The sequence below is a fragment of the Synchiropus splendidus genome, chromosome 14 (assembly GCF_027744825.2).
Source record: "Synchiropus splendidus isolate RoL2022-P1 chromosome 14, RoL_Sspl_1.0, whole genome shotgun sequence".
Taxonomy (NCBI): Eukaryota; Metazoa; Chordata; class Actinopteri; order Syngnathiformes; family Callionymidae; genus Synchiropus; species Synchiropus splendidus.
In genome coordinates, this window is record NC_071347.1 from 13,211,393 (window position 1) to 13,236,273 (window position 24,881).

The 24,881-nt window shown below is 41.9% G+C and overlaps 1 protein-coding gene across 5 annotated transcripts in view; it reads left to right on the plus strand.

Moving 5' to 3' along the window:
- Positions 1-3: 3 nt before the first annotated feature.
- The window catches only part of dusp8a (dual specificity phosphatase 8a), a 38,705-nt gene continuing 13,827 nt past the window's right edge, over positions 4-24,881 (plus strand). Inside the window, exons 1-3 of one of the 5 annotated variants that reach the window (XM_053885983.1) lie at positions 4-146; positions 7,906-8,283; positions 15,508-15,646. In XM_053885983.1, the coding sequence (XP_053741958.1) occupies positions 8,047-8,283; positions 15,508-15,646 (376 nt within the window). In that variant the 5' untranslated portion in view covers positions 4-146; positions 7,906-8,046. Of the gene's footprint in view, positions 147-208; positions 1,027-1,068; positions 1,240-1,272; positions 1,692-1,711; positions 4,897-7,905; positions 8,284-15,507; positions 15,647-24,881 lie in introns of those variants that run through there. The other 4 variants (XM_053885981.1, XM_053885982.1, XM_053885985.1 and 1 more) reach the window with 4 other exon arrangements.

Sequence of the window (24,881 nt, forward strand, 5' to 3'; positions counted from 1 at the left end):
TAACAGTTCGAAATGAATATATAACTCTCTAGACTGCTGGAAATCTATAGCAAGGTTCAAATGTAGTTCATCTCATTAAATCTATTATTTTTTATAACTGCGAAGTTATATTTAATTTTTAAACTATAGTTTACCACACTCCTGAGGTAAGTCTTCCGTCGACTGGGTAACTATATTATAACATGCAAACACATAAATAATAAAGGGACACTAAGTGGCGCGTTGGAATCCAGTTGTAAACTTGAAGTCCAAATTTGACGTATTGAGAAAATACAAAAAGAGCACAAAAATAAGGACACACTAACAAATTCTAAAATGTTATCTGCTATTGGTAGTGTTCAAAAATTATTGTTTTTGTTCAAATTATTCTGTAGAATTTTCGGGAAGCCCCTAGTTTCTTCCTTCATGTATTAAATTTACTTTTTGCGCTGTTTAATTTGAATTCCCAGGAGAGGAAAAAATTTACAGCTCTTAAAGTGTAGTTTCTCCTTGATGGTGCAACATTCATAATAGTGCAACGATGCTTTAGCTTTAGAATTATTTGGGCTGTATTGATGTTTTTATTTTAGATTGCTGGCTGTGAAAGCTTTTCCATCCCATTTAGCCGCTTCCTTTAAAAGACCGGACTGTGCCTTTAATCCGTGTATTTAGTCCCTGACGTCACTGAGTCTGTGAGCCGCGCACGCTGATTGGTCGCCGGTGACGTAAGCCTAATATTTTCCTTTTTTTTCTTCTACCCGCTGTGCCATGACATCATCGCTCCGGTTCATGGAAGTGCTAAAGTGCACCTTCTGCGACTCACCCCTCGCCCCCGTCACACTCCCCCGTTAGCGGTGCTAAGCTAGTCCCTCCACTAGGGGAACCTAAGTGGAAACGTCTCTGGACCGGACCGGGCTTTATGTCTCGCCGTGACCACCGGTCAGCTGTGCCGTCCCCCCGGACCAGGCTCTGGAGGACCATGCCGCGTGCAGCTCACTCATGGAGCCAAGCTGACTAACCGTACCCTGGAGCCCCGCGGAATCCGAGGTGAGAGCATCTTGAAGCGGTGGGATGTGCTGCTATTCCCCCGCAGCTAACTCCGGTTAGCCGCGGTAGCGTCACCCTTCCCTCCTCCTCCCCCCGGTGCGCTAATGCTTCTCCGCCGTCCACGCGCGCGTCGCCCGTGTTACCATGGAATAGATGTTGTTTTGAATTAATACCCACCTTTGCCTTTTATGCCACCTGCCACTTCATTTAAAGGTAGGAACTATTTATTCACGTTCTGCGCGGACATTTTCGTCAATGACACCGTCACAACAAAACAAGCGTGCTCTCACCCAAATAACACCTTCGCCATTTATTCGAATTTCTCTGCTGTTCTCTTCTGTTTCCATTATTATCATTCACCCTTTGACTATTTATTATGTTTGTTCATATTAGTATTCATAAGAGACGCTACATGGTTTGTTATTTTGATCGCTACAAAGCAGCCTCCATTATGTCTTTGTCCTATATCATGTAATTTCCTCGCCGTTTTCCATCTGATCAGTGATGACAATATTTAGATCACGCTGTAAATCTTTTTTTAATGTAGTAATTTCTTCCCGACACGCCTGCATGACGTTCCCTTGTATCCACACAACTCTGCATATGCGATATTATTTCATTGAACGACCTAGTTTTTTCGCCTAGTTCTCAGTCTTTAATCGCAGGTGAGTCAGAAGCGGCTTTTTATCATGTTTTTTATTGTATGTAGTTAAAGACGGATTACTGTCACACCATTAGAGATTTGTGTTTGATATGCGATGATTAAAAATGTTTAAAAAAAGACACACATCTGAACAAGACAACCCACACTATATATTAAAATGATATTTGGAACACGGAATAGGGGCTTTGGCCATCTGCTCCACACGCTGACCTACTATTGCAATGCCTCCAGGAACTGTGTTGACTTGTTTTGTTTAGGAGAGGATCAGTTCGAGGCAATTGAAGGTAAAGAGCTTTTGTTGGACAATATATGAAGTAAACTTCATGGTATATGTGGATAAGATGCTCTGAGAGATGCATTGTTTGCTGCTAGAATGAGAGCAGTGTGAATTAGTTCACCAGTCTTTAATGCAACAGAATGAACGCTGGCCACCCAAGAGCAGAGCTACAAGCAGGCAGCTTCTGTAGCTGCTATAATATAATGAATATGGTGATGTACTGTGACTATGTGGCACATAGTGACTTGAAATTACTTTAATGTAAAAATACTTTTCATTTTAATGGTCGCTTAGACATTACTTTTCATACACTGAATGGACCTCACCGGAATAAAAGATCAAATATTATATCATGGAATTTTTCCATCAGAATTATTGCTTTTATTCAATCTAAGGTATTAAAATAAGATCTGATTTAGTATATTCATATTTTGTGAATAAAAGTGCAATTTTGGTTCCGTTCTAAGTGGCAGTCTTGTCCAACTTTTATGTAATTTTGTGTAGTTCAGCCTCGGTATTAATATTATTTGATAAGGTGTTTCTTATTTTATCAATTATTATTCAAACATTGGGCATATCCTAAAACTTTTCCTGAGGTATGACTTAAGTATATGGCCCAGGAAAAAAATACACTAGTTAAAGAAAAATAAAACATTAAAAATTAAATTATATATTTACACTTTTAAAAATAGCAGGATTAAGACATACTTCATTTTCAAGTCTGAATTTAAAGGAACTCCTCTGCTTAAGGAGCGCTACAACACTACCAATATTGTTCACCTTTAATGTTCAAGAGCTAACTTAAATTGCATTCACCAGAATTGTCAAATAGAAGGTTTTTTTTTCTCAATAATCCACAAATACTTTAAAGTTATTGCTCCTCAACCTTCATGTTGGAATCGATGTTTAGGGCAACACAAACCTCCTCAAGAAAGTTTTTTTTTTTTTAAGTGAAGAAAAAAGCTCACAGGAAATCATGACTTTGTAAAAACACAAGGTGACGTTCTTTTTGGGGATCAATGAATAACCTGTGTTGCATCACTGCTGGTTTCCTTCTTTTCATTCTATTTGTGTTTGGATCCATTTCTGTCATCTGATATGCTATTAATAAGCTGCCTCATGGTTTTTTTCTACGGAGCTGTCTAGATATTATCAACACAGTCATGGCAGATGTCCACGTATTTTATTTTTTATCAGCACTTTCCAAAACACTTTCCTAGTTAGTGGGCTCCCCACTGACCATGGCAATAAATTTGATTCTGATTCTGATTCTGATTCTGAGGTGATGCAAAGAAAATCTGTATTCATCTTGTGATTCTATAAAGCATTGGGGAGCAAGCAATAAATGCCTGACCAAGGCAACTATTTGTCTTGAAATTTGATGTGAACGTGGAACCGGTATAGGTACATCAGCAAAGTAAACCGCACAACTTGTCTTTTTTAACGGCTGCTGTGTTCAATGAGAACTAATGTCACCTTTATACGGAACTCACACATTCAAATTCCTCAAATAGATGAATGGTAAACCACCAGAATGGCCAGTTGATCTGGTTCTTCCCCTTCGCTGTCGTCGAGCTACAACTGCATTGTTTGGATTTTGCAAAGTCGCACAAGTGTGTGCACTTTCTACTGTTCAACCTGTTCTGAGCTGTAACTGACAGTGGTGAAGAAAACTGTTCCTTTTTCATGGGCCGCAAGAAACATTTCATTTTATCTTATTACATTAATTTAATTCTGCATGGATTGCATTGCTTCCTACCGATGCTACCAGCTGAGCTAAAAACACTGAACAGAACTGGTATCTCTTCTAATGAAGAAGAAACTGAGTATTAACTGAAAACTAGGTATTAGTGGCGTTAAAAAGTAAACTGACTTTACCTTTTTATCATGAATTACAGTCAGATACTTGTGAGGAGCGTTTAATCTAAGAAGAACTGACTGTCACTTACTGTAGTCTCAATAACAGCAGGTGCCATATTTGTCTGTTTTATTGATGCCACCAAGCACCTTTACCAAACAGGCACCTAATATTATCCCTGTTACACATTAACACTAAGCAACAGTTTTGTATTGCCTTATTTTAAACATGCATCCTTTGCCTCACATCAGTGTCACAGTGAATTCTGACGAGACAGAGTCACTATTATTGCAAGTCAAACAGCTCTTTTAACCCCTTTTTCCCATAGGTTTGGATGATAAACCCAGGAGATCAGCCCATGACCAATTTAATGAAGTAGTAAAACACAAGCAAGCATAATAGCGCCACATTGTTCTGTGAATTGCATTGTATTTCCAGAGCTGCACAGGGAAATGAATTTGTAGTTCAGTCATGTCGCCTAATCCTGCATCAGCACCAATAGCATCACTATCGCCCCCTGCCCCTTCATCACCCTGACCGGTCTGTTTCCATGGCAACAACAGAATCTGCTCCGGGCCTGTTTGCCCTTTCTGCTACCTCCTCTCGGTCGGATCTTTCTTCTTTTTAAAATTCCCTGTCTGTTATTGCAGCCTGGGATAATTTACTGCGCACAGCTTCTCTGATGGTTGTTTTGCAATAGTCGCAATGTTTTAATCATCTTTTGTCATGCTTTAGACTTGGAAAATATGATTGCTGTGGGTGATGCCACTATCAGAATTGAGTTTGTGTGGTGTCATAGGAAGATGCAGAGCAAGTCTCCCACCAGCTGTAGCTCAAACCTGCACACAACTCCCCTCCCCATCCCTGTTCACTGCACAAGCTCAAGAAAGAGAATGACAGAGGAGGAAGGAGGGATTCAGAGAGAGAAGTGAGAGAGGGTGGGTTGGAGCAGTCGCCATTAGACATATGCAGCGTCAGATGTTTTGCTCAGCAGCAGGGAAGCAGAAGAAGGGAGACTCAGACCCCTCGAAGCTGTGTTGATATCTGCCTGGCATATGGGCTCCAAGTAAGGTACGGTATAACAGGTGATGGAATCGGTCCTAATGTGTTACCAGTAGTGACGCGGCTTGACTCCTGCAGAATGTTATGTGGGAAATGTCAGTATGTCAATGTGCATTGCGGCTGCAGGTCACAGAAGCGTGCTTTGCCATTAACCTCAGTCATCACTGCAACAGAAAGAGAGATTTTCTGAGATTAACTGGATTAAAATGGTTTGTGTGTGTTGCTTTTAACAATGTGCATCCTGTTTGTACTTTGTGCTTAGCCTTCATGACTGAACATCTTTATTTATACGCCCAAAACAGCCCACATACACACAGCTGCAGCCTGTGTTTACAGTGCTGACAGTTGCTACTGTCGATCTCTATTTTCCTCCATGTTCCTGTGCTGTTGCTCTTGCATCAGTTAGGTTGCCAGGCAGCAGACGCATGTGTGCATCTAAGATTTGGACAACACGGTCAGAAGTCCTGTTGAAACTGTTGCTGATTGAAGCAATTGGTTTGCTCCTGTGTTGACATACCTTCAAGCACTTACTCTGTTTCTACGTGCCTTCTGCTTGATGGATCATTTTGCCAATCATCTCTTATCAGATGACAGTGTTTATATGTTTTGTACATTTAGAAAGAGAGTCAGTATTGTGCATTATAGAGTGTCATTAATTATTGAACATCAGATTTGATACTTTTCGCCACACCCATTATATGATGAGAATCAATCTATTTTTTCTCCAAGTTTCCAATGTTTTCTTTCCTCCTTTGCTTCTGACACCCTGGAAAATATATAGAAATAATTTTGTGTCTAAGAGTTGGACATGTTGCTTGGGATTTAGTTCAACAAAATACATGCTTTTTTGTCTATCTTGTTTGTATGTAAGCGTGTTACTTTGCCGCATGTTACGCAAGGGGACTTTTGCTAGGTTTTCTAATTTTGAGATGACACAGTCAAAGTGGGAATTACTAGACAAGCACTATTACTGATCCAAAAAGTAATTTATCCTTTCACCGTAAACTGATTTTTGCTAGTTAGCTAAAGTTGAGGGATATTCAGAAGCCTACACACTATCGACCCTATCAGGTGATAGGGGTCATGACCCATGGCTATTAAAAAGAGAATTAGAAATTCCCATTGTCTTTGTAGAAAGGTTGGACTGATCTGTTGCAGTTCCTACCTTGTGTTCATTTCCCCCCATCATTTTGGTGGTGTGCTTGTCATAATAGGGCTTTGCAAATGGAGCTCATGAGGCCCCATTTGTCTGGAGTAGCCTTAGATACCCGAAGGAGAGAGAGCTTGAGAATGTTTGTTACACCGGGATAGGGCTGCAACAGCTAACAACAAGTCGATGTAGTCAACTGTAATAACGGATTATTAAATTAGTAGTGATGTCATCGCTTTCTTTTCCATGCACACACAAGCGCATGTATAAAGAAAGATGACCGAGGCTTTCCAATCACAATCTGAAACATCCTAAGCATGGGAACATTTCGAAACGGACACATCAAAGACTTAAGTGAGAAACAACATTTGCCAAACATTCCTTTCAAAACAACACTTCTACAAAAACAACAAATCTAAGGTTTCAACACGATAATTTCGTTGGTGAGTCGTAGACTGTCAAAATAGCTGTGGAGAATTCACTGAAATTTGTTGTGAATGATTTCACATACATGCATTGGATTACATAGACTGCATTGAAAAGAATATTGACTGAAAAACAGCATATAGGCATTGAAAAAAATTATAGAAAAAAAAAAAAAATTATAGAAATATATACTTATTTTTTATTTAATACCATTTTCATCTAGTTTTTAACCTCAATACAAAAATGTTTCAGCCAATATTCTGTTTTTCAATTCCTACATTCTTTTTTTCAGCCAATATTTTTTTTTAATGCCAATGTAAGTTGGCCCCATTCTAGCCACATAGCCGGTGAAGTATAAGTGACCCAGTCACACGTTCATTATGACAGCAATACACTGAATGCTAAACTACGCACTTATTTTTGTTGCTTGGTCGCAACAAATTTAACACTGATCAAGGCAAGAACAAAATAAATTTAGATGTCCCTTCGCTGCTGCAGTGCAGTGATATAGCTCTATATGTCATGTTTAATTTATGTTGGGTATTTACCTTTTGGGCAATCAAAATGTAGTACTTCTCATTCACATCTACTCTCGCTTTTCCCCTGTGGTTTCAAACCCCATTTAGACATTTGGGTAAACGAGAAGGGCTTGGTTAATTTTTCATCACCCCACGTGCCTGCAAATGAATAAAACAACACAACCGCATTCATACTCTGACCTTCTCACTTGTCGCATGACACCTGGCCGATCGAGGTGTGGGGGGGGGGGAGCACAGGTCTTCATTCTATGGGCGACGTTGACACTCCCTCGTCCATCACACCGACGCGCTTACGGAAACTGAACGTGGCCTGAAGTGGTTTATGCTCAATGACCAATTGGGCACGAGCGGACGGAGATCAGTGATCAGTGGTGATAGATGGGAGGTGGCATCCATCGAGCTCATGAACGATTCTTAGCAACCAACACACATACTTGAACGCATACACAGGATGTCACACAGGGCCTTTGCCAGTGTCCAGACTTGCATTCTGAATTCCCCCGGCTTAATTTATCTCACGTCCTTAGTTTCCTGTTTCATGAGCTACTGCTCAGGAGACTCTCAATCAACATCATCTAACCTCAACACGCATGTATACACTCACGACAGCCACATTTTATTGTTGCGCATGTCTAAGTTAAGACCGTGGCTTTGTACTCGGATGTCTGATATTCCTTCAGATCTCAAGCCTGATCATTTCCAGCGCCCTTTGAGGGTTTTAAATAGCTGTGACGCTCATGTCCGGCGTTAAGGTTATTTGTTCTGCGTAGTGAAGATAACGGTTCATTAAAGGCCGATGCGACTGCTTTAAATACATGTAAATATAGCTACTACTTCTATCTTCGTACATGTGTCCAAAACTAATCCGTTGCAATGGTTTTTTTTTCTTTTTTGATTTCTCAGGCACCATGAATCTCTCCGGACCAGCCCAGGTGGTTGCACCCCACCACTGACCACGACCATCAGCTACACCACCACGTCTTCTCCAGCTTCTCTCAGCTCCGACTTTAGCGTTTCACATCTGTGACCCGAGTGGGCACCACCATGGCAGGAGAAAAGGGCCTCAACAAAAGGAGCACCATGGATATCAAGCGCCTGGCGAGCCTCATCCAGAGGGGAACAGGCCGCTTGCTGGTAATTGACAGCAGGACGTTCTCTGAGTACAATGCATCCCACGTGCAAGGCGCCATCAACGTGTGCTGCTCCAAACTGGTGAAAAGGAGACTGCAGCAGGACAAGGTGTCAGTCACTGAGCTGCTGCAGCCCAATGGCAAAGTTAAGGTAAGAAGTTATGCTCTGTTTTACAGGGAAAATCAGGTGAGGGACAATAAATGCTTGGCCGTCTTCAGCCATTGTATTCTTAGATAAACATTGTTTCACTGTGTGTGCTGTATTCATTGTGGGTGGCTCCTTGTGAATGTTTTAAGGCCCAGAGCATCAAAGAGCTTTCAATGCTGTAAAGAACATACTAATGTTTTGGAACCTTTCCAACTACAATGACAACACACATAATACTGGTTAAGTCTTAACACAACAATACACTGCAAACAGTAGGAGTCCAGTAGCCATTTGAACACATCCCACCTAAATAGTCAAAAAAAAATCTACTACTTGGATGTATATGTCCTCATCGTAGTGATGAAGAGAACCGTTCTCATAGTCCTGTTGTAAAAATGAATGTAAGCTTTCCATACTAGTCACAGTTGCAAGCGTAAAACCGCATGTCTGCCCTTGACATCTTCATGAACTGTTTGAGCAGGCAGCCTAACCCAACCGCGCTGATCTGGATTGAGGTTCTCAGCTCTGGTCCGAGCCACCGCCACAAGCTATATTTGTTGGACAGGCACGCTTAGTGTAGGTTTGTTGCTTATCAGTGCCCATGAAATCGGATCCTCCCGTTTTCCATGACTTCTCCACGAAATATGACAGCCTTTTTTCCATCCCTGGTCCACCCACCGCATGTTGTCGACTGCTTTATTTTTAGATGCGGTTTGAAACTGAGGAGAAGACCCTGTGTGAGTGTGTGCGATGGAAGTCTGTGTCTCACACGGAAGCTATATGTACTGTAGCCTGCAACAAAGAAGGTTGAAAAACACAAATGAGAGTTCCAGATTCTGCGAAACATTTTATACTGAAGCCTGACACTGACTCACTAATGCACTGACATCTTAGGTGTGACAACTGGTTAAAATTCCAAATCTAAAAATAGCACTTCTTTGTTATTGTTGCCTTGCTAGCAGCAAGAAGCCGCGTTCAAGCTTCTGCACCGTAATAGAAATGTTCGACTAATTTTGTGTGGATTAAAATACTTTTTTAATGTGTGTAAATAATTCCTTCCTCATTTTATTTTAAGGAAGTTGAATCATAAGGTCAAGGGCGTAGTGACAGTGATTGGTTAGTGTCATAAATTCTCTGGTTAGAAGTAGTTTAATGTCAGGTCTATTTTTACTACCTGATGACCATCACAGGCATTTAGAAGCAGAAGTTTATCCAGTCACACTTTAGATTAGGGAACATTTATTACCCTAAATAAACTACGTACTCATATGTATATTTGCAGCACATTAGCCAGTAATTTATCATGTTAAAGTATTCATTAGTGTCTTGTTGAGACTGACTGGATTTTACCAGTGACAACAGTGACCCAATGTTCACTATAAAAAAACGTCATAATTACCAAGCCTTATTGGTGTCTGGGTATCCTCCTGACAACCCACCCACTGTGGCCCTTTTGTGGATCACTTTGATAAATGCAAAGCTGAATAAAAAGCTAGAATCCTTCTTTTACTAATTATACTGTCCAATTATGACAGTCGTCTCTGTCAGTCTCGACCGGTCTTGAATTGAAATACCGTGTCCGCCAAGTCCAAGAACCAGACAAGACAGAGGGAAAATGCACTGAGGCCGAGACTCTTAAAATAAAAGTCCAGTCTCTTTTACTACAACACTAATACTTCATTATATGTGATGGGGCTTTTTATTCTTATTATTTATTGCTCTTGTTTGCCTGAGTTACATTTTCTCTCCTTTTGATTTTTCTCCAACCATCATGACACTCCAAATGAACACACGCTGTTTACAATAACTTTGATTATTGCTTTGCAGCGTGAGTTCGCTTTATGTCGATGAAACTCTACATACTCCTGGTGTGTCTCAAGTCAACAGTCAATTCAACCTACAGGTCTATATTAGCCTTAAACACCTCATCTAAAACATGCAACTATTACATAGATAATAGTCTTTTAACACCCAAGCTGCCTCAGTACATTCCACCTGCATGACTCATTCACAATCCTGAGAACCCTTTTCAGGAGTTATTCCTCATAAAGTCCAGTTCTGCTATTGTAAAGTGTCACCTTCAATTGATGAACTATAACTGACTTTTGGAATTTGATCCATTAACAAGTTGATCTTAAATGAGGGATATTCAAAACAATAATGGAGGCCCTGGTCATGATGAGTCAACCTGGATATTTTTCAGTGTATCTGTGTCAAATATATTCTTTATATGGTTGCATTGCTGATAATTAGACGCAAACCTTCTTTAAAGCCCCAACACCATTATATGTGGACTGTGCTGACAAATATTTAAACTATATGTGGACTTAACAATCAGATCTCGGCTGTTAGTAGGAATTAATATGGCATGTCAAGCGTCACTTTCATCTCATCTTTCTATCACTCTCTGGTGATGCCCCATTACTGGTGAGTCCCATCCACACCCCCGTAAAGAGGATAAGATTAATGTTCAGCTGGATAAGACTGGAACAATCGGGGGAGAGAGGAAGGCTTGACGGGGCGACACTCTTTTGTCATTGGTTAGGCATGACATCATCCTTTTCTACGGCTACTGGCAGGCTATATGAGAGGCACGTGCTGAATGGCTGTGTGGTGTTAAAGCCGGCTCACAGCTAACCCTCTACACACACACACACACACACACACACACACACAGCATCCACTCTGCCCCTCTGCTTGGTTCCAAGCGTGGCTGGGAGCAATCTCAGCCATCCCAGGCAGCAAAGGACACCATTGTGGATCTTTGTTCAGGGAAGTGAATGCAGGAAGCGGGAAAGCAGCACTGAGGGTATTCATGATGGGCTACTGCCTCCTGCCTCACATCCCATTCACTACTAATAGCCTGCATCCCCCAGGGCGCTGTGCTCACCCTCTTTCATGGAGGCTGCTTATGCTTCAGTTGACTGGGCATCTATGATCACTGCAGCAGCTTACGTACTTGGTCGTCCTAACTGTGTGACGCTCTTAAGTGTAAACCTTCATCCAGAATTCAGCTTCGACCTTTGCTGACAGAGTAATACTGGCAGGGGTGCAGCGTCCTCCCTGCTGTTGTCTGACAGGTTGGTTGGCAGACGGCTGGTGTCTTGGCTTAAGTGGTTAATCCCCGCTACTGTGACGGCGACTGCCGGGGCATACAGACTTGACAGATGGACCAGAGGTTTTTGCTTCCTCCAGACTGACCTGGGAAACAACTTATATTGAGCATGGACATACTGATGGACGGAACCAACAACAGATTAAGAATCACTGACCCCTCTAAAACCAACCTACTGAAGCTGAGAGTCTCATGTAGCATTGCAGCCCTTCAAAACACGGACTGAATTTTCATGGATTTTTAGTTTCAACTCTTATATTGGACTCTGTAATGTTTTTTTAATAAATGACAACACTGAACATTTTATGGTGTGACTACACCTCCACCTTTAAATGTGAATGGAATCCCACTTTTTAACAACACCATTCTTACAGTCCAACCCAGAATGTCTTCTACCCAGTTCATCTTTAACCTCCATCACTTTAAATTGTGTAAGATTAGTGACAGAAATGACATGAAACAAAAGCTATTTTCCTAATAGTTGAACAGAATGAATATTAATTTATTAAAATTGTCAAAATGGTGTAGATTTAAGGATCTTTTTTTCATTATACAATGGCTTCTATCTATGATGTGGGCGTGTAAAATATATAAAGATATGCTCAAATATCCAAATAATCGATAATATTGTGCACAATATTGTATCGATATTTTAAGTCGGCAATATAGATATTTCAAAAAGTAATGTTTGTTTATGCTGCTACATTTGTGATGAGTGGTTAATACCGTTGTCCTTCCGTGCACTGGAGTTATATTGTTGACAATGCCAGTGGTTCTTTCCTCTGTTGGGCTGCAAAATTAAACCAATGGTTTTCATGCACACCCCCCTTAGAATAATCCCTCCTGGGAGTCATGTGAATACTTACACAGCCCCTCTATCATATGATGGCTTATGAAGTATTGTTACAGAATGACGTATGATAAATGTGCTTCTGTGCTTATTGTTCCGGCCAATTGTTCAAATTTCTCAACTGGGAATTTACGTCAATATTCCTGCACTATTTGGCTGTCTACAGCACATCTCAACTGGGCGGTAAAATGAGTGATGTGTGGAAACTACCTCCATTTCTGTAACCATATCCTTTACCGTAACAGTGCCATCTTTTGAGCCAGGGGACACTACCGTACAGTAGCTGCTGAGCTTTGTCAATGACTCACTCTGAGGATTATGTTCCCCTCTTACCCCAGGGCCAAACTCTGGGAACTTTTAATGTTTCATTCATATTTCTGTCTCTTTGCCTCAGAGACAACGAGGCTTATGCTGGTATTTCCAAATACCCGGATATGGCGTGTTTGTGTTAGTGAGGTCATGGCATGAGCTGTTTGTTTTTAACATCTAGCTGTTTGACAACGACTCTCACACCCTGTATGCATTTATGAAATGAATCTAAAATACAGGTGCATATTTACAATTTGTGGAGAAACTGAGGCAATTTTTCAAGCAACCTGTGGTCAAAAAAATCTATTTTTCTCCTCTTTGTTTAACTTTTAGAGGTAAGAACTTTTTGTTTGTACTGACTTAACTTCACAAATACAAATTTAAATGCCAGCACTTGGCTAGCCTACGCACATAGAAGCTGCAGCTGTCCATGCCAGTCAGTGACATCATCACTGTGGGGTCTATACAGTAGTAAAAGATGTATGTCCCCCCAGTGTGACAGTCTTAAAGTAACAAATCATCTGCCAAAAAAAGAGGTCATAGCCTGTCACTGGGGATTTTGTAACAGCATGAAACTGAGCTGAGCTAATGTTAGACAGACAATGTATGTGAATGAAGTCGCTCTATGCACGCTCGCTAGTGTGAGCAGTTAATTTTGATGAGGGTTTTAGTCATTTATATTCAGGTCAAATCCAAGTGTGCTACGATTTGAGGAGTGGTCTTACAGTCAAGAGACCTTAGAAGCAACCCACCGTGCATGAGAAGAATCTGCTGCTAAGGTGTCAATGGATGGTGTAGCGTTACCCAAACTTGGTGATGATGTCATGTGTAATAGCCACTATGCTGTTTCCATAAAATAAACAGGAGTAGGCCAGAAATGTGACACTTTTTTTACTTTATTTTTTTTTTATTGTAATTTTTTTGATGCATAATCGTAGACATGGATGTAGATGTAAGTTCAGTTGCTACAGACGTCAACGCTGCATAGCTGCTGTGGAGTTTAGAGCGCCAATGATTGACTTTCTTGCTCAAGCATTGATGATTCCTAGAAAAGTGCTGAGTACGAAACACACCTATAGCTGGCCCCAATATGAGGAAGACAGAAGTTTGATTTAATTATAATTATTTTTATGACGGTAACCGTAATGATATTGTGTAACTGTTTTTCTTTCCTGCCCTCCTTTGATTTTGCCTGTTCTCCCTTCATTCTTTTGACGACAGAATTGTGGCACTACTCTACACTACAGCAGGAAGTTGTCGCTCTGCAGACAGATGTGGCTCCTGCATCGTAACATTGCTGCAGCCTGACATCTAGCCCTGCACTGACGGGGTTCACTGACCTCCTGCACTGCAGCATGTCACACACCCAGTTGAGGGTGTGATGTCATCAGTCACATATTGACATAATGGGAGCAACTAAAAATGACTCACAGACCAAATCCACCGTCATATTCACAACTTAACGAGTCGAGTTGAAGTCTGCACTCTTAAGTAGCTGGTACTCCAAAGTAAATGTGTATAATAAAGTCAGTACTTAACACAAAGTGTTAAACGGTAATCATCAGTTTTTTATAATAGTGCATTTCTATCTCTCTTCACACACATTTTCAAGATCTTCAGCAAAGCCTTTCTTTAATAATAAAGTGAAATTGAATGCGAACTCATTAACTGTGGGTGCACTATTGAAGGCTCATAATCCTTATGTAGGATCCTAAATGAGTTCGGATCCCGTTAGGATTATCAGACAAAATTATCAAGTGTTTTTAAAAGTTGGTGGCAGGGGGTGTCTGAGAAGGGGGATATTGAGGTGAAACAAAAACGTATTAAACTTAAATTGCAAGCGGCTGAAGGCTGAAATGTGGCTGTTTATTTTTGAGCTGTATTCAGCCTGAACTCATCATGTGTTGGTAACAAAACTGCATCCCAGCAGATGGTTCAGTGTTGAATTTGAGATCAGTGTTAAGTCAAAGCCGACCTTGTCCAGTGTAAATCACCTGTCCACCCAAGCACTTCTCTCCTGCAGCTGCTCTGTAAGCAGAAATATAATCAGGCTCTCTTCATGCAGCTAGCGTCCACTCATCTCAGACACGGTTTAGACACACACACACACGCATCCACACACACACACACACACACACACACACACACACACACACACACTCACATTGAATGTCACTGTGGCTTTCAGTGTACAGAATGAATTTGATGGTGAATAAAGTGCGGATTTGCCTGGAAGCCAGGTGGTATTGTTTGTCAGATTTAAAGTGACACATGTTGAGATAAACTATGTCTCCGTCTTCATCTTTGCTCCTTCGCTTTTCTTTACTCCACTTGCGTCGTTCGTGAGCTCACCCTCCTCTTTTCTTTTTGCATCCTTCCTCGTCACTCCTCATCCGTCTCCCTCTCATCGCATCCCTGACCAGTGGCAATTTAGTGATGCAGTGATTCAGAGCTGCAGTAGGCGCTGCCTGGTCATGTGACCAAAGCCTGCCTGACAACACGGAGAACAACACAGCCTCGGTGAAGGAAGCGCACAGTAACTCATTCGGATCGTACTGAATTTAATCACATCATGTTTGTAATGATGCGTCTTTCTCGTCTTACCATTGCATTAACAACCATCAGCAACTCCTGCACCATAAACGTCTTAGCTATGTTGGTTGATCATGTTTTATTAACGCTTCTGTGCTTTATCTTTTTTTTACATTAACCTTTAAATCACCTGTGGCTCCTGTTGTGTTTGTATGGCTGAAGCTACTTCCAGATTCAGTTGCCTTTTTATACACACCAAGTGCAGGATGAGTGACTGAAAGGCAGCCTGAAGTCAGTGTCCTATAAATATATATATTTCTTCATCACCCTCTCATGTTGTTTTATTGCACCCTAAGCTCAGCCAACACTGTCAATAAAAAAGTCATCGCCTTGTTTTTATGTTTCTTTGTATCATATGCAGGTGGAGCTGGGGAGGAAGCAGGAAGTTGTGGTTTACGACCAGAGCTCCAAAGAGGCCGGCCACCTGTCCAAAGATGGCTTTGTCCACATTCTAATGGGGAAGTTGGAGGGAACCTTTCACAAAGTTTCATTACTCACTGGTAAGTGCTGTCGTCAGAGGTTTATGGCCTTGGGAGACACACCGCTTCTGCATTAATACACTGTAATGAGTGAGCGTTATTGTCAAGTGTCAAGAATATGGCAAAATTTGGTTGATGAAAACAAAATAAAAAGAGAGATATGTAGTTGAAATCAAATGCTGTAACAAGCACACAGCCATCCACTGTGTGATAACAGTCAAAGACTAAACCAATACACATTATTATACAGCCAATTATTTTATTCATTATTTTTTAAACCCCATGCTGGGAATGTATTTTATGCTCCGAAAAGAAACGCACATTAATCCTGTCACCTGTGGGCGCATTGCTCCATTTGGTCAGCAGAGGTCACTAATGAGCATTGAATGTCACCTATTCCCAAGTCTCCACAGTCAGATGATACAAGATTTAACTATGCAGTACAGTGGTCAGTGAGAACAGCGAGTCAATGCCTACTAAACTTACCAAGATATGTCATTTGTCCTCTGCATTATGAAGGATCGCCTCAGCTGAGGCGTGATAGTGGTATATTAGTGAATTCTTTTGGAGGCATTTTAACACACACATATTACAGCAGCTTGTGGATGAATCCCAAATGTGTCAGCAGCGAAAGGAAAGTAATCCTCCTCAGACGGGATTGAAAATTAGACTAGAGAGGCGTACTGCCGCTGTTGGAAATCTCTCCTCTCCGCTTCCACTCGTCTCTTTCTTCTCCTCCTCCCGGCTTACGACTTCCACTGGGAGATTAACACGTTTTCATGAGTCATTCAAAGATACTGACAACCGCCTGAAAGCACCAAAGCCGTGCAATCATTCATACGGATCAAACCGTTGCTTAAGACGGACACACCCACATGGTATACAGTTCCTCCGCATTTTAAATCAGAAAATGCACCATTCCTTGCATTTGCTGAGGGATGTTATAACCCCGGTCTCTCCTGAGCACGTTAGGAATAGAAATAACAATACCTTTATTTCCCTGCACTCCACTCTGCTGTTTCCACGACAACAGGGCAGAATAAGAACCGACCAATCCTGACTGCCGTTACTTGCAAGAGTGTTATTTGGGTCATATGGGCTGTAAGATAGTGTCTATACATTCGTACGTAATGTATGTGTATGTTTGTGGCTGGAGGGCATCGCATGTATATGTTGGGGTCGACTCAGTTTCCATGCCTCAGCACATGATGGCATCACGCGGATGAGCAGAGCTGGATCAGCGATGGTTGCATGTGTTGAGACAAAATGACTTATGAAATAGCCAGCTATGTTTAATTTCATTGAACATTTCGTTTCACGGATGAAAGTCAATTAAAATGACATGCATGTTTAATTTTCCCTCGCTTTGTTATACAGTGCACTAGGTCATGTCAAGCATTTAAAATGCAAAGCCAAATTTTGAGTTGACTCAAGGACTGACGACAATATTTCATTAGAATTGATGTTTGTTTACTCAGCTTTATTTACTAATTTATTATTATTATTTTGGTTTTTTTTATATTTTTCAGTGTAATTTAACTATTTAAAATTGAGTGACATTTGGGCATGATTTTGGAATTTTAAATAACTGAATATGAATTCTATATAAAGAATAATAAGGTTTGTAATATAACATAAGTATTTGATTTTAGAGTCAAAATTTGAGATAGTTTTTTGGGGTATTAATAACAGAGTAACCAGATTCTTTATATTTTTAAATAAATAGTTTCAATATCATCTCACAATAAAGCAGATACTGAGCAATTGCAAAACAAGTGTCACACGTTCTCAGTAGTTCGATGGTACAATGAACGATTCCTATCAATTTGGGTGCATCTCGAAACAAACTGATTTGTTGGGTAAATGCTATGTAAGAGGAATAATTTTAATATTACTGGGGTGCATCACTAAAAAGGGAGCAGTTTTGTAATTGATGAGTTTAGACTTCTGGCACACTATTGCAGGGTTTCTTCTATACGTAAATAAGCCACGCCATCAGAAAACTGATCTCTTTTTAAAGATGGACTCTCACGTGATCAAACGTAATGAAAGGAAGTGGAAACATCAAAACAAATGAAAACACGTGGCGCATCATGGAGGTGGACTTGAACGTGACTGTTTTTGCCCAGTTTTTCTCAGAAAAATCGCCACAAAAACATCATAACTGAAGTCCATTACTGCGACAAGTAAATCATGACATTAAGGGCCATTGCACACAACTTGGTCTCAGCTCCTTTATTATTGGATTCACTGAGGGAGACTGAAGTTCTAAGAGCCTTTGTGTCCCCCTACAAATTGATGTTTTTCCCAGCTGGCACTAACAAATAAAGGACCATTACATAAAAATAATTAAAGCCCCTTCAGTTTATTAAGTTCCACTGTAAACAAATGTTGCAGTGTGAGAACTGAGCTGAGGTCTTTCCCTCGTATTCCTGAAGAGCTCACTCATTAAAACACTTACTCTGCTCTTCTCTCAGGGACAAAGAAGCACTGGGTAAATTAAAGCAGCTGCAGCTTTGCATCTCAGTTTCGGACTAACTTTTCTTGTCTCCGTGCGTCGCTCACTCTCCCTGCCCCTCGACTGAACCGCAGATTTATGTTGCTAATAACCCCAGAAAGTGACTTCATATTTGACTAATGGCATATTTTCAACCTCACAGGCACACACTGCGCTTCTGTTGGGGATTGGATGAGGATGAGGGGGGATAAAGGAGCGCGGGGGAACAAAAGAACGATGTAAAGAAAGAACCCTTAAATGGAGCGGATAGTGGCGTCATAAAAAGCTTTCTGCTTTAGACGGAATGTGTTTGAATACTAGTTTAAGTCAACAAGAGTTTGCTGTAAATATAGGGGTTTAAAGATATTTTATTTGCCTGAAACAGACAAGGAAAAAGACATAATCACCGGACTTATTGATTCACTTCTGACTCCGATTTCGTTTCCTTCAGTTCAGTTAATAATCAATAACTGTGGCTCCACTCCGGTCAACATCCTATATGTCAATGATGTCATCACAGTGCACCAAGGGCCATTGTTTTGTGAATGAGATGATAAAATCCAAACAGTGACCTCACCTCAGCGGTTTATAACACAAATAAAACCATATAAACGCAGGCTGCTGTGATGTGATGTGATGTTTGCATTATTACCTCACCGACTGTGTGAAAGTGTTTGTGAGAAACAAGTCTCTCTGAGGAGACTCGTATTTTTACCACAGCTATGATCTCACTATGTTGGAGCTCAGACTGTTTTGCTGTTTTTTTTGTTTTTTTTTTGCAAGTTGTGTGTGCATGTCCCTGTTATGGACAAGGAGAAGATGACTTGTTTATAGCCCGCTGCCTCCCCAGTGGGTCTAAAGTTTGCGTGTTTCCCACCAATCTGCAGCACACGGTCGGTCCTGGAGCTGCACTGTCTGCTCACAGGCAGGTTGGAAAGTTCAGTAGTGCCAACCACGCAGTCATGTCATAGTGGCTCTGATGTAGGTCTACCAGGTGGAAATGTTTTCTTTCAGTGGTGACGCAATAAACGGAGAGAAAAAGTGTTAAATGCAGATGAAAGTGTGGAAATGTGAAGTCATAGAAAATGAGCTGATAATAGTTTCAAGAGAACACAAGGGGCTGCAAGCAAAGTAAGGGACAAGTCTAAAAAAAACTAGGTGTGAAACAGTTAAAAGTGCAGGTGTGTTCCTGTCCCGTCCACTTCGGCGTGTGTGTGTGTGTGTTTACAGATGTGTGCTCCTAATCCTTCCCGAGGCCATCTGTCTGTGTTTTTTGCAGGATTACTGGTGTCACAGCAGTGTGTCAAAGATAGGACTGTGGGATTCACTTCTCGTGACAGACTCAGTAGGCTGGGGGTCAGATAGCTCAGGAAGTTTAGCTGTCTGTCAACAATTGGAAAGTTGTGGCTTTATTCCATGTGACTCCTGCAATGTGTCAGGAACAAGATTATGGATCCAGGATCGTGCCACGTGCAGCTGTGGAAGCGTTGGATCCCAATTTCCCCTTTGAGTGTGCGCCATACCTTTTCCCTTCTCTTTGTCATGATTTTCTACCAATTGAATTTGTTGCATTAGTACTAAATATAGTGAATTATACCCACTAAATTCAGTTTAATCTATTGAGGAGCTGTAAAGTATCTACAGGCTGCATGAAGCGTCTGATTCTGCGCTGATGTCATTGCACCTGGCAGTACTGAAGCCTTTGAGCTTCACCTGTGAGTGCCTGGAGGTTTCCTTCAGAGGTCAGAAAGGTGCGACCTTACATATGTGTTTGAGGTCGATGTTCTCCTTTTGGCTGTTTTCTGTTGTTCCCCTCATTTTGGATAAATTTGGCGCGTTAGACAGGTGGGAGTTTTTAACTAGACCCAAGTCTGTCCTCCAGCCGAGACAAGACTTCACGACCAAACCGATGTCATTACTTTGACATGCATGTTCTTCAGCATCGCAACGAGAGGAGCTGGCATGTCCATATAAGTTTTGAGAGGCACAAAAATATGTCAGTATTACTATTGGGTAGGTGATGGTTCATGACTTAACATTCATAACGCTGAACAGTACAAAAATCTCCCAACAAAATCTATGAAAACTGTGGCTGTTGCGCGTTTACCTGTCTTATGTTGCAGGTCAGGTTTGACTGCTGCTCTGCATGAGCAGGAGTGGGAGGGGCCATGGCGGTCTTGTCAGGCAAGAACCCTGAGTAATTCAGATAACACTTTTATGTGTGAGAGAGAATTGAGAAATGTAGACAAAAGGCTTCAGAAAGAAGGGAACTTTTCTCACGCCAGGAAAAAGGGCTGGTGCTTGAGCACCACTAAGGGTCTATCTGCGCACGTCCCTGAAGTGGAGCGTATTTACCTCCTTATTATATTATTTTAGCTGCAGCTCTCACATTTTTCACACCAACTTTTCCTGCAGTATTTGGTGGTTGTTCTTTCATTCTTGCTCTGCAGTAGCCTTTGAACAATAATATTTGAGATTGCTAATGGGTTGAGTGAAAGAACAGGTAGTTTCCTTCGTTCATGTTGGAATCTCGGCTCCCACGCTGTCAACTGGTGATATCAGAGCAAGAGCGTTCATGTCGACGACATCAAGATGAGGGGTATTAGCCGATGAAAGGTGCCCGTCTCTCATTCTCAGTTCCTTAAGTCTCTTTCTTCGTCTCTCTGCCAGCAAACAGTAGCCGCTGTGTACACATGAGCTTTGATGACATCAGGTTAGGGTGTGGCGGCCCATACAGATGTACAAAGGTCAGTTCAGTAATGTGTCATGCTTCTGCACGGTTATACAATGAGGCGCTGGTGTGTGCGTGTGCGCGCATGCTCGCACATGCACGCAAGTGTAGTTCAGAAAGAAGCTGAAGAGGTGAGGTCATAGTGGGAGGTTGAATTTCACAATAAAGTCATTCACTGAGACATTCCGATGATCTACATAAGGAGGTCTGTCTGTGTCCGTGTGTGTGTTTGTGAGTGTTGCGTGCATGCGTGTGTTTGCGTGTGTGCACACATGAGGCACTGTTTCGGGTCCAAATGTGTGAGGGAAATTGACAGAACAGGAGGAGAGCTATGATGGGGATGAGGTAATAGGCCTGATTTCATGGTTTGCGTTTTGACCACATGGCTTGGGGTTTGCATGCTGCTGCATTAGATGGCTGTGTGTGTAAGTGTGTTCATAGAACTCAGTGAACCAGACTGACACAGACAAGAGTTCTGTACGGCAATGTTACATCAACTACACACGCATAGATTGGAAAATTTTTCACAGATGCTCGGCTTATGTTAGAAATCCCCATCTTTTCATTGAAACCGTTGTTGACCGAATCTCTGCGTTTTCAAATCAAATTCACACATGACATGTCTGATTCTGTGCTGATGTCATTCCACCTGGCAACAGAGAAGCCTTTGAGCGGAGTGAGTGCCTAGAGGTTTCCTTCAGAGGTCAGAAAGGTGGACCTGTATTACGTTTGTCTGTTTGAGGTCTATGTTCTCCTTTTCGCCATTTTCTGTCATTCTTCTCACTTTGTAATTAGCCTATAACCTTTCGGCCTTAACCTCCTAACCCATGCTTTCTGCACCTCTCTGCTACCATATGACCCGTCTCCATTTCAGCGTGGCAAGCTCCTGCAGATCAATGATTTCATTGAGAAGGAGCCAACGGTGCCATTAGGAGGTGAGCTCACCTTCCCCGGGGAGATCTGACATGTTATGCTCAATGACCTCGCCTTTCCTCCTGATCCCTCCTTCCATCTCTCCATCAGTTGTATTACCTTCGCACCGTTTCTTCCTTCGCTCTCTTGTGTTTCATGGTGCTGAGAACAGAGCTCTATTTTTAGGCCCCAGACTCTTGCGGTCGTCACATCTGGCGCCAGTGGCCGTGGTGCTCTCACCCTGGCCAGTAGATACACAAACACACACACACTAGGGCATGCACGGGTGCCCCACCCGCCTCAGCACCAAGGGAGCGCAAAGGTCACAGAGAATGGCCCATAAATAAATGACATCACCTCCTTAGTCTGAGTGAACTGCGTGTCTGAGTGAACTGCAGACTTTTGTACTGGTTTTGGACTCCTTGCAGACTGTAAAGTCAGGGGGCCGCTTTTTATGTAACAAACCTCTGCATATGCAGTGTCTCCCCTGAGCCCCTTTCTTTTCTGCCTCACATGATGTACTTGATGTCATTTTCCTCTTCTTTCCAAAAGCAGGCCTCTAGATTGTTGTGTGTGTGTGCGTCTGCGAGCTTTGCCAAATGTTTTCACCATGACGTGATAACGCAGCTCAGCTCCTCATCTCCTTCTCCTCCATCGCTCGCAGCTCCTGCTGGTGAGATCCAGCCAGACACGTATATATTTACTGGGCCAGGTTACACACTCTATCACACATATACACTTGCATGCAAAAGGAGCGTGAAGCGATTTAATGCACGTCAACGCGAATTACAAGTGGAGCAGAAAGGATTAGACCCGGAGACATCATCGGCAGACAAGCACACGCTTACACAGGGCGCACTGCGTGAGCTGGTCATCTGTCATCATGGCAGTTCAGATATATCTGTCATGCTTGAAACATCCTAAGCACAAATGGTGAAATTCTCTTGGTTTCCAAGTGGTGAATTCATGGTGGTCATATTCAGGAGTTCCAGTTGTGGATGGCACTTCAATTTGATGAATTAATTCCAAACAAAAAGTATCTAAATAGCACAGATGAATTGTGTATAAACTTGCTCTCACAGGGAACCTTTTCCACGGCAGCCACTCCAGGTGCACCACATTATACAATGTGATGTCATCATCGAAACATCCATAATGAAGGCGACTAAATGAGATTGAGCTGAGATGGATGGAAATTTGAACTTTAACTCACTTCAGGAAAGAAGCACAGCTCTGGGGCTCTTCAACCCTGATGTTTATGTGGACAGATTCAACCCCAGTCCATCAATCTGCTGTCAAATATTAAAAGGCTATTCATTGCTATGAACTGGTTTAAAAACTTTAAATCGGACCCCACCCCCACTTCTACGATCAATTTGTTTGAATTAAATAAATGAAAACTCCTCCAGTCGATTTACTGAACCCGTGATGAACCAGTGGCCTGTTGCTTATCTCTTGCCCCGCATTATCTCTCCTCATACCTTTCAAAAAGAGCAGCCAAGGCATCAGCGCCTCTCCTCCGCTGCTCTTCGTCTAAACAGTGGCATTGTGAAGCAGTTCAATGACCTTCAATTTTTATTATGTGCTCAGTGAATTTCGGTGGTCTGGCGTGATTTGTTAACACTGGCTCAATAGCAACGGAAAACTCTGGAGACGATTCAGAAGTAGTGTTTTTGTTACGAAATGAACATCTGCAAAGGCGTTTGTAAATTCATTACAAACCACATGTTCCATTTTAAGACTTTATATAAAAATTAAAGACTTGTTCAGTAGCTTTTGCCCTCTTTCCATTTGTCACTGTTTTATAACATGCAGGGGGAAGAATTCCGGTGCGCCGGTGTTTGTACCACAGTGGCCTAAATATTTCCAGGATAGTTGTTAAAGCTGCCTTCTGTATACACTCCATCATGCATACCTTCTGTCCCCTGCTGCAATTGAATCTATCTCCAGGCACTTTGAACATCCTAACCCATCCCTGTCATGCATTCATCCAGAACGGAATAAAAATAGTGTGTTTAAACTGTTACCTAGGTAGTGTCAACACACCGGGTCAACAGCAGCTGAAGTAGAGCAGCATGTGAACGCAGGACACTTCTCTCCGCACGACGCCCCCATCATCACCTCATAACTCGAACCTCACGGTGAATCTGGGCCAAGCACTTTTCGATTTAGTAGCTGCACCAGTAGTTTAGCACGGCAACATTTGAGGGCTCTCGTGTGGAGTGGAAATTTCCAAAAGCCCCGAAAAAAAAAAAAAAAAAAAAAAAAAAAAGTAGCTAGCAATTATGATAGTTTATCCGACCGGTCTCTGGCGCGCATCCATGAGATTCCTGTCATGCTGGGACTGCCCACCACCGCTCCTGTCATGGCGTCATTCCACGGAACAATGGTGGATTCCTGTTTATCATCATGCTGGCTTTGATGCACCTTATCTCAGGCATGTAGCAGCACTACTTCCTCAATCATCCTTGTGGTTTTCTTCAGCTATGTTAGTTACTGAAGTCCGACTTCGCTTTGTGGACCAGCCTGTTTTTCTTGGCAGCAAATAAATGCAAACAGCTGTAGAAGGAAAAACTATTTTAATATCCCGCCTGCTAATTGTTTTCTGAAAATGTTCACGGGGCTTTTCATCTCTTAAATCATTGTTGGTGTCCTGTAGCGCAGCAGAAGACTTTAAATCCTGGTGGTTTAACACTTTTCCTGGTATGTACACAGATCATATCGGAGATCTTATTACTGTAAATACATTCTGACCACACGCAAACATTTGGGGCTGAACCTCCACTGCTCCTTCTAAATGGAGGGGCAGGATTCCAGTCTCCATGGCAACAAGATGTTTGCAAAAATGTGAACATTTGAGGATAATTTCTCATCTTTCAACACGCAGACTTGACTTCCCATTTCGTTGTGTAACCATTTCCCGTTCTTGATGAAACAACATCATGGCTGTTTGAGGTCAAACGGGGAGACGCCCAGGGAACTTTTGTGCACCCAGAAATGCTTGTCGTAAATGAAGGCTTCTGTAAATCAACACGAAATAAATTGAAACGGCACTTTGGGAAATAAAAATGGCGCTGAAGGTGTTGGCAGGCAGACTCGCACAGAAACAGCTTGCC